This window comes from Oryctolagus cuniculus, chromosome 5 (assembly GCF_964237555.1).
Source record: "Oryctolagus cuniculus chromosome 5, mOryCun1.1, whole genome shotgun sequence".
In the NCBI taxonomy this organism is placed as follows: Eukaryota; Metazoa; Chordata; class Mammalia; order Lagomorpha; family Leporidae; genus Oryctolagus; species Oryctolagus cuniculus.
Genome location: NC_091436.1, coordinates 88,752,515 through 88,765,377, shown reverse-complemented (window position 1 = coordinate 88,765,377; position 12,863 = coordinate 88,752,515). Strand labels below are relative to the sequence as shown.

The 12,863-nt window shown below is 39.9% G+C and overlaps 1 protein-coding gene across 19 annotated transcripts in view; it reads right to left on the bottom strand.

The window, feature by feature from the left end:
• Nucleotides 1-12,863, bottom strand: part of SNAP91 (synaptosome associated protein 91) — a 156,368-nt gene that overhangs the window by 89,688 nt on the left and 53,817 nt on the right. For all 19 annotated transcript variants that reach the window (XM_051855481.2, XM_051855487.2, XM_051855488.2 and 16 more), the window contains exons 3-4: nt 981-1,123; nt 152-227 (exon numbers count right to left, since the gene is read on the bottom strand). In XM_051855481.2, the coding sequence (XP_051711441.1) occupies nt 152-227; nt 981-1,123 (219 nt within the window). The remainder of the gene's footprint in view (nt 1-151; nt 228-980; nt 1,124-12,863) is intronic.

Here is a 12,863-nt window from a genome sequence, read left to right as displayed (position 1 = left end):
AGATATTTTAAAGGTACTTTTATATAAATATTTTTACATTTTAATTAAATACTTATAGAGTCATCAGTTGTAATAATTTTAGATTAACAACCCCCTTTCAAAATTTAAAGTATTAGCAAAAACAAAATATGTAAAATTTAAATATTCTCACCATGAGATCCACTTTTGTCCAAAAAGTTGCTGAGATTGAATAATGTATTTCTAGAGGCCAAATACTGGATAAATCTCTGAAAAGCAAAAGTTAGAATTATACACTCATTATTCTCTCAAATTACATGTTTAAACAATTTCCAATACCAAAGGGTTTTTTGTTTGGTTGGCTTTTTGGTTTTCTTTCCTTTCTTTCTTTTCTCTTTTTTTAATTTATTTTATTTTATTTTATTTTTACAAACTGTCATTGTAATCTCTTTTACTTAGTTACACTTGTAAAGCTTCCTATTTGCTGAGTATTTCTGGGGGTGAGGAGGGGTAACTGTTGACTAAAACTTACTGAATAAAGTAAAATTGTAGGATCTTTCATTTCCGCATATAGTAGAAACACTGCAATTTAACATGATTTAGCTAGCATTCTACATAAAACAGGTAGCTGTAATTTTATCAGTAGTTTCCAAAATCAAACATGCAAGCAATTGTCACACGTAGGCACAAATATATTTTCTATCAGAAAAGTAGTTCTATTTTTCCTTTCTCCTAACAATCTTTTGTTTATATGGTTTATATGGCACTTTAGGTACCAATAATACTTAATACTTCAGTATCTCTATAAACATATATGACAAACTTTATTTTTTGAAAATATCTGAATAGAAGAATAAAATAGATGAAGTAGAAGAATAAAATTGTACCCCAAATGATTCTGACCCCTAGATTTTATTCTTTTTCTAATTATTGAAAATTCAAAGGGTCATTGTCACTACCATATTCTTTCTGAAAGCCTCCTTCCTCCATAAAAAAGGAAAAGTTAAGTTTAGTGAGTTTACCTCATTGCCATGCACCATGAGATGATGTGTTGTCACTAAAGCTTTAAATACAACCACCCAGCTACTGTTTGTGGCCCGCTCGAAGAGTGTGTCGGCCATCTGAGGAATATTAACATTGGTCTCATTGGTAGCCTGGATCAAATCTATGGACACAGAACATATCAATCAATGACATTACCCTTTACATACAAAAATTCACTTCATATTTCAGGCATTTACACCTGCTTCCTCAAATATGCCTTCAACATTACTTTGGCAATAGGTGATACAAGTTTTTAAAATTAAACTGTAATACTCTTCCACGTGGGCACATAAATCTATTATTTAACCAATGTATCTGTTCTTGAGCTTATTATTTCTACTGAATTCTATTCTCTACTCTTTTCTGAATTTTTAAAATTTGTGATTAATACAGAGAGAACATATTTCATAAATTTCGTGGGTACAGTTCTAAGAAGATAACCATACTTCTCTCACTCCCTGTCTCCCTCCCTCAATCCTCTTCATTTCTTTCTTTTCTTCTTCTATTTTTGTAAAAACAGGATTTCAATCCACTCCATAATCACAGACTTACTGCACCACTACTTTTTACTTGTTGATTATTATGGTCAGTGGTTCATTAACTCTTTTCTGAATTTTATCCATAGCTACACAGATGTTACCTTTTGGTATTTGTTATTTTTATTTTTGACAGGCAGAGTGGACAGAGAGAGAGAGAGAGACAGAGAGAAAGGTCTTCCTTTGCCATTGGTTCACCCTCCAATGGCCACCGCGGCCGGTGCACTGCGGCTGGCGCACCACGCTGATGCGATGGCAGGAGCCAGGTGCTTCTCCTGGTCTCCCATGGGGTGCAGGGCCCAAGCACTTGGGCCATCCTCCACTGCACTCCCGGGCCATAGCAGAGAGCTGGCCTGGAAGAGGGGCAACCAGGACAGAATCCGGTGTCCCGACCGGGACTAGAACCCGGTGTGCCGGCGCTGCAAGGCGGAGGATTAGCTTAGTGAGCCGCGGCGCAGGCAGATGTTACCTTTTTTTAAAAGATTTATTTATTTTATTTGAAAGTCAGAGTTACACAGAGAGAAGGAGAGGCAGAGAGAGAGAGAGAGAGAAAGAGAGAGAGAAATGTCCTCCATCTGGTTTTTCACTCCCTAGCTACAATGGCTGGAGCTGCACCTATCCGAAGCCAGGAGCCAGGAGCTTGTTCTGGGTCTCCCATGTGGATGCAGGGGCCCAAGGGCTTGGGCCATCTTCTACTGCTTTCCCAGGCCATATCAGAGAGCTAGATCAGAAGTGGAGCAGCCAGGACTTGAACCAGCACCCATATGGGATGCCGGCACCATAGGCAGCGGCTTTACCCGCTATGCCACAGCGCTGGCCCCCAGATGTTACTTTTAAAATTACAAACTCCAGGACTGCTAAACCTCATGCTAATTTTCTATGCCACCATTCCAAGTAGAATGCTTCAAACTTGTAGATACTTATTCTATATTTCATTTGAAGACAGTAATTAGAATTCAAAACATACTTCATGTGGGTACAAATACACTTGTTGGATGAGTACAAATAGTAACGGGGAAAAAAACAATCCACTACATCCATCTGAGCTTTCCTAGAACAACATTTATGCATTAAATTACTACTGTCCATATCTACATATTAGTATGACTCCAGGTACACTGAAGGGTCATATGGTGGTGCAAAGGGTTTCCAGTTTTCAGAAAAAGAGGTCAGGACAGTCAAAAAGTTAGCTGGGGCAACCAAAGGTCATGTGCTATGGCGGAGAAGCTGAGCCACGCTGGGACACTGCAGACCTAAGTGTTTGCAGCAGCAGCAGCACACCCTGACCTCAGGACAGCACATACCGCATGACAGACACTCTGCAGAGAGGCACCCGACACCCTAGTTCCTAGGAAATCCCACGCAACAAAGGCAGACACAAACCCTCTTCCTCACTCAACAACTACACGCAGCAATCCTTGGGCTATCCATTTGATTTTATACATTTCTTTATTACAACAAATATGGTTTTTAAAAAAGTAATGCTTGATCACTGAAACATCTCTTACCTCCTAGGCTAAAGGTCACCAATAATTGTTCTGAATTATAAATGGATCAAAGTTGCCTTACTTATTACTTAATTTTTATTATAAATTCTAGTCATCATCCCTATCCTATCACCACAAAGATTCTACTCATCCTTCAGGAAGTCTTTTCTGGTTCCTTTTAAATGTAGTCCCACGGGGACCTCCCTGTGTTTTAAATCCTGAGGCTCTTGGTCTGCCTGGCTGTTCAGACTAGACGTGAATCTGTTTTGCCTAGGCTCCCTGAAGATGGGAACAGTCACTCCCATGTCTTCTCTATGCAGTGCCTCACAGGGCACCGCGCACCATGAACACAAACTGAGCCAAAGTTACCAGAAACATACTTTATCCAAAAATATAAACAGTTCTTGGTAAAACAAACATCACCAGGCCATAATATTGTTTCCTGAGACAGATGACATCATAGGATGACTTTACCCTTGAAACTGTGTTGGTTACAAGTTCTGCTATTCATTTATTCATTGAACTGGACATGCAGAAATGCATTGCTCTGGAGGAAACAGGTTTATGCTCAGATAACGTGAGAGAAATGCCTACAAGGCATGAGTAAATAAAGACAATATGACAAGAGAAAGTCCAGGGCCTGGATAGATGTGTAATTCTGGGAAAATATTTCAATTTTTGTTTGACTCAGGATCTCATCTTTCAAATAGGGGAAATGATGACCACCTTCCGGCTATTACAAGGATCACACGCTGTCTGAACACAGTAAGTGCCCAAAATAAGTCTTGGTGAGTACTGTTATACACACACTGCATTAGGGGACTATTACTGGGGCATTAGGAGGGCCTCTGTGGAGAGGGGAAGTTAAGTGAGATGTTACAGTGAGCTGAGATGCAAGAGGAGTAAGGAGGACATCCTTACCAGATGGAGCCATAAGAGGTCATACCGGAGAACTGTGGCAGGCTGGAGGAAAGTATATGGCAGAGTTTTTAAAAAAAATTCATGGAAAATGGAATTGAAAGTTAAGTTTATTTTGGTGCCCAAAAAACCCACAAGCTTGTCTTCCAAGCTGAGGAGTTAGGGAATGCCCAGTGAAGAGTCTCAGAGATAACACTAACGAGTTTGGACTTTGGGCAGGTGTGTGATGCAGAGGGGTAAGTGCTGTTTCGGATACCCATATCACACATCAGAGCACCAGTCTGACTCCCAGATATTCCACTTCCATCCAGCTTCCTGCTAACATATCTGGGAGACAGCCCATGATGGATTAAGTACCAGGGTTCCTCCCACCCATGCAGGAGACCTGGATGGAATCCCTGGTTCTTGGCTCCTGGCTTTCACCTGGCCTAGCCACAGATGTTGCAGGCATATGGGGGAGTGGACCAATGGATAGAGGATCTCTCTCTCTATTTCTTTCTCACTCTGTCGTTCTCTCCCTCACCCTCCCCATCACTCTTTCAAATAAATAAATAAATAAACCTTAAAAAAAGTTTGGATTTTACCATATGTATGCATGGGAACCCCTTTTGGTGTTTTAGTGAGAAAGAACTAGTAAGATTTGGCTTTTTGTTTTACAATTCAACCACGTTGTAGAGTGACTGCTAAATGCTACCTTCTGAGTAAAGCAGAAGCACAGGATAACGAATAAGCCCCTTTGCGTGGAAAGATGTATGAGAAGAGGGAAGACCAGGGAGTTAGAAAGGTCTGCTGAGAGATGGGGTGAACCTGAACTAATGAAAAGGCAAAGGAGATTTGAAAAAGCTAAGGATGCAAGCAGAGATTCCAGAAGGCAAATGGATATTAGAGATGAAGGGAAAAGGGAGCCTGGGCAGTTCCAGATTTCTGGGTTGGGGCTCAGAAATGTTATTTACTGCAATTACAGGCAGCTTGGTGTCAAGGGAGATAGAAGCCATGTTAGACTACATAAAAAATTAAACAGCTACTGGAGTCCTAAGTTGAGATGTATGCTAGAGGATAAAGAAATATGTTCTAAAGCTCAAGAGAAACATTTGTCCTAGGTACAGATTTTGGGATCATCAAGAATTCAAAAGGAAGGGGTTGGTGCAGTGGCACAGTGGGCAAAGCTACTACCCGAGGTGCCGGCATTTCATATGGGCATTGATGCTTGTCCTGGCTGCTCCACTTCAATGAAGCTCCCTGCTATTGGCCTGGAAAAGTGGCAGAGAATGGCCCAACTGCTTGTCCTCTTGCCACATATATGAGAACCTGGATGAAGCTCCTGGCTCCTGGCTTCATTCAGTTTGGCCCAGCCCTGGCCATCAGGACCATCTGGGGAGTAAATCAGTGGATGAAAGATCTCTCTCACTCACTCTCTGTGTATAACTCTGCCTTTCAAGTAAATAAATAAATCTTTAAAAAATAATTAAAAAGGAGCTGAAACTATTCAAGTAGAAGAAGTAAGCCAGAGACCATAAAAAGAAAAATGAAAATTACATGGATAAGTAAGAAAATAAACAAGAATCAAAGCTAAGACCAATGCTTATGATGTGAATGGAAGAAACATGAGTGAAACAACAAAGTGGTAAAGAGGAGCCCAGGAACGTGGGCTTGTGGGAGCCAATTAAGAAGAGCTTCAAACACTGCAAGAAGCAATTAGCAGTCGCTAGTGTCAAATACTATGGAGAGAATTGTCCAAGATTCCTCTTCCCTGTCATCTCTAATATCTATTTGCTCATGTGAAAATTCAGTCTGTTTAACCACCAATGTATCTTTGTGTTGAACTAGAAGAACAGAATACACAGTCATGCACCACATAATGACACTTTGGTAAATAACAGACTGATGTATAGCCATGTCCCAAAAGATTACAACACATCTGAAAAATCCTTATTGCCCAGTGATACTGTAGTTGTTGCAACATAACATAGCACAAGGTATTGCTCATGCATTGGTGGTGATTCTGGTGTCAACAAACCTTCTGCTTTGCTAGTGCTAGGAGTACAACACATACAATTATGTACCATACATAACACTTGATATTGATAATGAGTGACATGTATTGGCTTAAACACTTACTGCACTGTACTTTCTATCATTATTTAGAGTATACTCAATCTACCTATTTAAAAACAGTGTAACTATAAAGCAGAATGCTGTGCTGTGCCTGCAGCAGCCTCATACCTCTCATCTTTACTGTGTCTCTTGATTGCACCAAGAGGCCATGGCGGGTGATGGACGCGTAGCACCTAGGTTTGTGAAAGTGCACTCTATGACATTCCCATGGCGACAGAATCTCCTAACAAGGCATTTCTCAGAATCCATGCCTGTTGTTAAGCGATACATGACTGCACAATCAGGCGACTGCTGCCATGTCTGGCAGCAAAGGAAATAAAGCTTGGGATCGCTGGATGCGAGGGAGAGATGGCCAGAGACACGTTTTTGATTGTTTAAAGATGGGACACATTCAATTATTTTTGAGGTCAAGTACAAAAAGCTAAAAAGAGGTGAGATTAAAAGCAGTAGAGAGTAACTTAAGGGGAAATCTACAGGCAGGATGCACTACTGAATGCAGGGCTCAGCTGTTAAGGTTGGCTTCAGGCAGGCAGGTTACATAATGCAGACAGGAAAGAACAGGCGCTCCTAAAGAGACAGAAGAATAATGATGGATAATGTTTCTAAGGATTACACTCTGGTGAAGCAGTCAACGTTACAAACTTCATTAAAGCTTGGCCCTAAATAGTCATCTTGTTAATATGCTGAGTCAGGAGTTGACAAACTACAGCTTGGGAAAATCTGATCTGCTTCTTGATTTTGTAAATAAAGTTTTATTAGAACACAACTATTTCCATTTGTTTACATGTTTTCTGGGGTTGTTTTCACATTATGATTCCATAGTTGAACAGATATAACTCTTAACCCAATTCAGTGGTCCACAAAACCTAAAACACTTACCACCTGATCTTTTAGAAAAAATACTTGCTAGTCCTATTTTATGTCACTATGCATAAAGTACTTCTAATGCATAATAAAAATCAGAGTTTATCTCAAGGAAAAGAAGCTATATGATTGAAATGTGAGATGAACAAACCATTTTTCAAGAATTACAACTTTCACTTAAAAGAGAATTCAAACCAGGGTGATTCACAACTGGAACTGAATGGCTATTTTATCAAAATTAAAGAAAACAATCTTGTCATTTCAAGGAAAATGAATGACATATTGTTTTTAAACAATAGTAAGCTTTAGAGTTTTCCAATTCTTGGAGACTTTTCTGATAGAATCATTGAGTTTAATGAATATCATGTGTTGATATTATTTAAATGAATGTGCCAACATTTGGAAGATTTGAAGATCTCAGTGAACCAATATTTCCCAAATGTGTGGTACCTAGTATTACAGGATAAGCCTGGATAAAAGACCCATCTAAAGCACAAAATAGATCAACAGATTTAAATGTAAAAGAATACTAGAAGTTGGCCAGCGCTGCGGCTCACTAGGCTAATCCTCCGCCTTGCGGCGCCGGCACTCCAGGTTCTAGTTCCGGTTGGGGTGCCAGTTCTGTCCTGGTTGCTCCTCTTCCAGTCCAGCTCTCTGCTGTGGCCCGGGAAGGCAGTGGAGGATGGCCCAGGTACTTGGGCCCTGCACCGTATGGGAGTCCAGGAGGAAGTACCTGGCTCCTGGCTTTGGATTGGCACAGCGCGCCAGGCCGCAGTGGCCATTTGGGAGATGAACCGATGGGAAAAAGGAAGACCTTTCTCTCTCTCTCTCTCACTAACTCTGCCTGTCAAAAAAAAAAAAAAAAAAAAAAAAAAAAAAGAATACAAAAAGTTCACCTATGTGATTTCAATTTCAACATTACAACTTAAATTCAAGACTTAGAGATCTGTAGTGTAGCATCAGAGTATCAGTGAATGTCCACAATTTTCTGAAAAGGCTACTGTAATACTTTACATTTTCCCAACTGAATATCTTCATGAATCAGATTTTACTCATGTACTTCAATTACAACCTGACAGATTAAATTTAGAAACAGATATGAGCAACAGTCCTCTTTTGAGTAAGATACTAAAGTGATGGGTAAAAATGTAAAACAGTAATATTTTTCACTAATTTTGTTTCTTTTGAAAAATAATTATTTTCCCTGTATTACCAGGAGGCTTCAAAAACTCATGGAAGTGCATATTATGAAGAAACTAGATTTCAAAAATGTTGCACCAAAATAAAATTTCCTTTTAATTTCATTTTCCATGAAATTTTTGAAATTCCTTCAGATTTATGTTAACATGTAAATAGGTTTTTTACTGTTACTTAATAGTAAATATTTTAAAACAGTGTTAATTTCAACACTCATTAAGTATTTCACATAAACAAAAACTTGAATTCTTAATAATCAGAGAATAAAGGAGTCCTGAGACCAGTTTGAGCACTCTCTACTCTCCACATACACCCAGAAAGAGAACGGCAAGGTTGAAGGGAATACACATATTTACATTCAGAATATTTTAAAATAGATATTGCACTAATTTATGTTCTCACTAGTTTATGTTAGTTACCACTGCTTTACTTTCTTGCCAAACAAAAGGTTTATATTTGTAGAATTTCAACAAATTAAAGAAGAAAGGACATCTATAAACATACAAATAGGAAATATTCTTGAAATTTTTGAATTTGACTACTCTACACTTACATCTGTCATATTTGAAGACCTTAAAACTCAAAATTTTAGTTCAACATATAAAAATGTATTTGGTATGTTTCTGGCAAGTTAAGTGACTTTACTGATGTATAGTAGCTGTTTAAAAATAGCACTTATTTAAAGTATGCCATTTGATAAGTTTTGATAATCATGTAGCCATAAAACTATTGACAAATTCAAGATAATGAACACATCCCTTCAGCCCTGATGCTTTCTTCACACCCTTTGCCCATTCTTTCCTACTTTGACTATTTTCCTCTGCTGCTTTTCCTTAGCAATCACAAATTTGCTTCCAGTCATTGTGAACTAGTTTATATCTTATAAATTTTATATAAAGAAAATCAAACTATTTTCTGGGAGGCAGTCTGGATTCTTTCCATCAGCATAATTATTCTGAGATTGATCCACATTGTTACACGTATCCATAGTTCATTTTTTCTTATTGTTGAGGTATATTCCGTTATGTAAACATACTGAGGGGCCGGCGCCATGGCTCACTTGGTTAATCCTCTGCCTGCGGTGCCAGCATCCAATATGGGTGCTGGGTTCTAGTCCCTGTTGCTCCTCTTCCGGTCCAGCTCTCTGCTGTGGCCTGGGAAGGCAGTGAAGGATGGTCTAAGTGCTTGGGCCCTGCACCCGCGTGAGAGACCAGGAGGAAGCACCTGGCTCCTGGCTTTGGAACAGCACAGTGCCGGCCATAGTGGCCATCTGGGGAGTGAACCAACAGAAGGAAGACCTTTCTCTCTGCCTCTCTCTCTCACTGGCTATAATTATACCTGTCAAATAAATAAATAAAAGAAAAAGAAACATACGGAAATTGTTTATTCACTCATCTGCTGATGAACATTTGGGATGATTCCAATTTTGGAATATTGTAAGTAAAGCTTCTATGAACATTAACACACAATTATCTGTATATGTGCTTTCATTTCCCTTGAGTAATTGCATAGGAGTAGAACAGTTGACTAATTTTAAATAAATATTTAACTTTAAGAAACAACCTCTAAAATGTTCTTTCATGTTACATTCCTAACAGATGTATATGAGCATTCCACTGCCCTACATACTTGCCAAGACTCGATATGGTCTCTAAATATTTTTTTGTCATTCTAACAGACATGTTCTCATATCTTCTGGTATTTTTTTTGCATTTATATAATGATGTTCAAAAATTTTTCATATGCTTTTCATTTATTTGCAATTGGTCTACATGCCCATTTTTATTATATCATTTTTTCTTACTTGTATTATTAAGCTATTCTGAATCAAGTCCTTTATAATATATGATTTACAAATATTTTCTCCAAGTCTGTGGCTGCCATTTTCATCCTTTTACCATTGTTTTTAAAACGACAGGAATTCTTAGTTATGCTGAAATTGGAGCAAGATGGCAGCCAAGTGAGATACGCCAATGATAAGCTTTCCAAAGAGATAGCAATTTGAAAAGCTATTTGTGCACCAAGGAACCCTTACCAGAGTTAAGGCAGCTATTTAAGAGACTACATCATAGTAATAAGTACTAGTGCATTTGAAACAGGCAGCTAAGAAAGAGTTGTCAGTGTCAACACTCTTCCAGTGCCAAGAAGCACAGTTTGGAAAGAGTCTCCATCCCTCTCACTTCAGTGATGGCAAAGAGATTCAGTCAAACCTTAGACATGAAACCAGTATATGAGCCTCCACTATAGAACTCGGTGCTGGACAGGGCTCAATGGCCCTACTCCAGTGATGGAAGACTGAGCCTGTGGACACATGGCCAACTAGTCAACAGACTACTTTCCCCACCTCTCTGATAACCTCTGGCAAACAGCACAGCAAGACTCCAGCTGCTAGGGAACAATGTGGGAACGCAAATGGAAGACTCTGCTTCGGAGCTCATGCCAAGCTTTTGTGATGAGACACAGAATCAGATTAAACCCAAAGGCCTCTACTCCTGGGCCAATATTCACAAACATAGCTTCTAAACCTACCCCAGCATCAAGTAGAGACCTATCTTGTAGAAGATGGCAGCCTATCACTATCAGTCTGAAGGCCTATCAGTCTGAAGGCCTGGCACATAGTGAGCCCCAGTACCAGATCTGGGCCAAATTTGGGATAGTGCAACTCTTAGTGTTGAAATGTGACAATACACCAACAGCACACTTCCAGCAGACTTCAACCTAGTGGGCCATTTAGTGATAAAATAGTACAAGTGTTCACAGGGTCAGAAAAAGCAGAATTTTTGGAAAGCAAGCACAAACAAAGCCAGATTATGAAGACAAGAAAAAAAAAATCCCTAATCCTTCAGCATGCAGAAGACACATCAACAAGCATCAAGAACTTTCAGGGGCCGGCGCCGCGGCTTACTAGGCTAATCCTCCGCCTAGCGGCGCCGGCACACCGGGTTCTAGTCCCGGTCGGGGCGCCGGATTCTGTCCCGGTTGCCCCTCTTCCAGGCCAGCCCTCTGCTGTGGCCAGGGAGTGCAGTGGAGGATGGCCCAGGTGCTTGGGCCCTGCACCCCATGGGAGACCAGGAAAAGCACCTGGCTCCTGGCTCCTGCCATCGGATCAGCGCGGTGCGCCGGCCGCAGCGCGCCGGCCGCGGCGGCCATTAGAGGGTGAACCAACGGCAAAGGAAGACCTTTTTCTCTGTCTCTCTCTCTCACTGTCCACTCTGCCTGTCAAAAAAAAAAAAAAAAAAGAACTTTCAGGAAAGGCGCCAATGTTGTGGTACAGCAGGTTAAGCCACTGCCTGCAATGCCAACATAAAGATGAGTACCTCCACTCATGTGGAGCCTAAAAAAAATCATCTCATAAGAATTAAGAGGAGAATGTTTGCTATCAGAGATTGGTTGGGGAAGGATATGGTGGAGAGAGGGATGGGAAAATGGGTACTAATATATGGTTAGATAGAAGTTAGAAGTTACGGTGTTTTATTGCACAGTAGGGTGACTACAGGTAACAATAATGTGCTGTGTCTATTTTTTCTAAGAATAAACAGGGCTAGAAGAAAGGATTTTTAATGTTTTCACCAAGAGGGGAAGATAAATATTTAAGGAGATAGTTATATTTACCCCAGTTAAGCACTGCACAATATATACATATTGTATGACATCACAGGGTACCTCAAACATAGCTATACTTTTTATGTATTAGTTTAAATATATACAATATGATGAAGTGCTATTTATCAAGTTTTTATTTTAAAAAAATATTTATTTATTTTATTTGAGAGGCAGAGAGTGAGAAAAATCTCCCATCTGCTGCATTTGCTGGTTCAGTCCCCAGATATTTACAACAGTTGGGTCTGGGCTGGGCCAAAGCTGGGAGCTAGTAACTCAATATAGGTCTCCCATGTAGGTGCCAGCAACACAACTACTTGAACCATCATTTGCTGCTTCCCAGAGTGTATATAAGGAGGGAGCTGGAACTGGGAGCTGAGCCAGGACTAAGGGTAGGCACTGTTTCCCAGAGTGTATATAGACAGGGAGTTGGAGCTGAGAGCTGAGCCAGGACTAAGGGTAGGCACTGTTTCCGAGTGTATATAGACAGGGAGTTGGAGCTGAGAGCTGAGTCAGGACTAAGGGTAGGCACTGTTTCTGAGTGTATTTAGACAGGGAGTTGGAGCTGAGAGCTGAGCCAGGACTAAGGGTAGGCACTGTTTCCGAGTGTATATAGAAAGGGAGTTGGAGCTGGGAGCTGAGCCAGGACTAAGGGTAGGCACTGCAAAATGGGATACTAGGGTCTCACATGGCGTCTTCACTGCTGAGGCAAACACCTACTCCTCAAGGATTTTAATTTTGTTGTGTTTTGTTTAAGATCATATATTGGGACTACAGATAAGAAATCGCTGACTAACTCAAGCTCACAGAGATTTTATGTATTTCTTCTGTAAGTTTTACAGCATCAGGGTTCTTCACTAAGGTCTTTAAAACATTGTTGGTGTTTATATGAGGCATAGATGCAAGGCCTTTTTTTGGTTATGCATTTCAAATTGCTCTAGTATGAGTTTTAAAAACTATTGTTTCTGCACTGAATTACCTCTGCATTTTATCAAAATCAACTGGCCATATATCTCTGAGTCTATTTCAGGATTCTATTGTATTTTATGGATTTATTTGTTTTAATACCAACACAATGTCTACTTTGATTACTGAAAATTCTTGAAATTACATAATGTTGCCCTTCAACTTTGTTCTTTTTCAA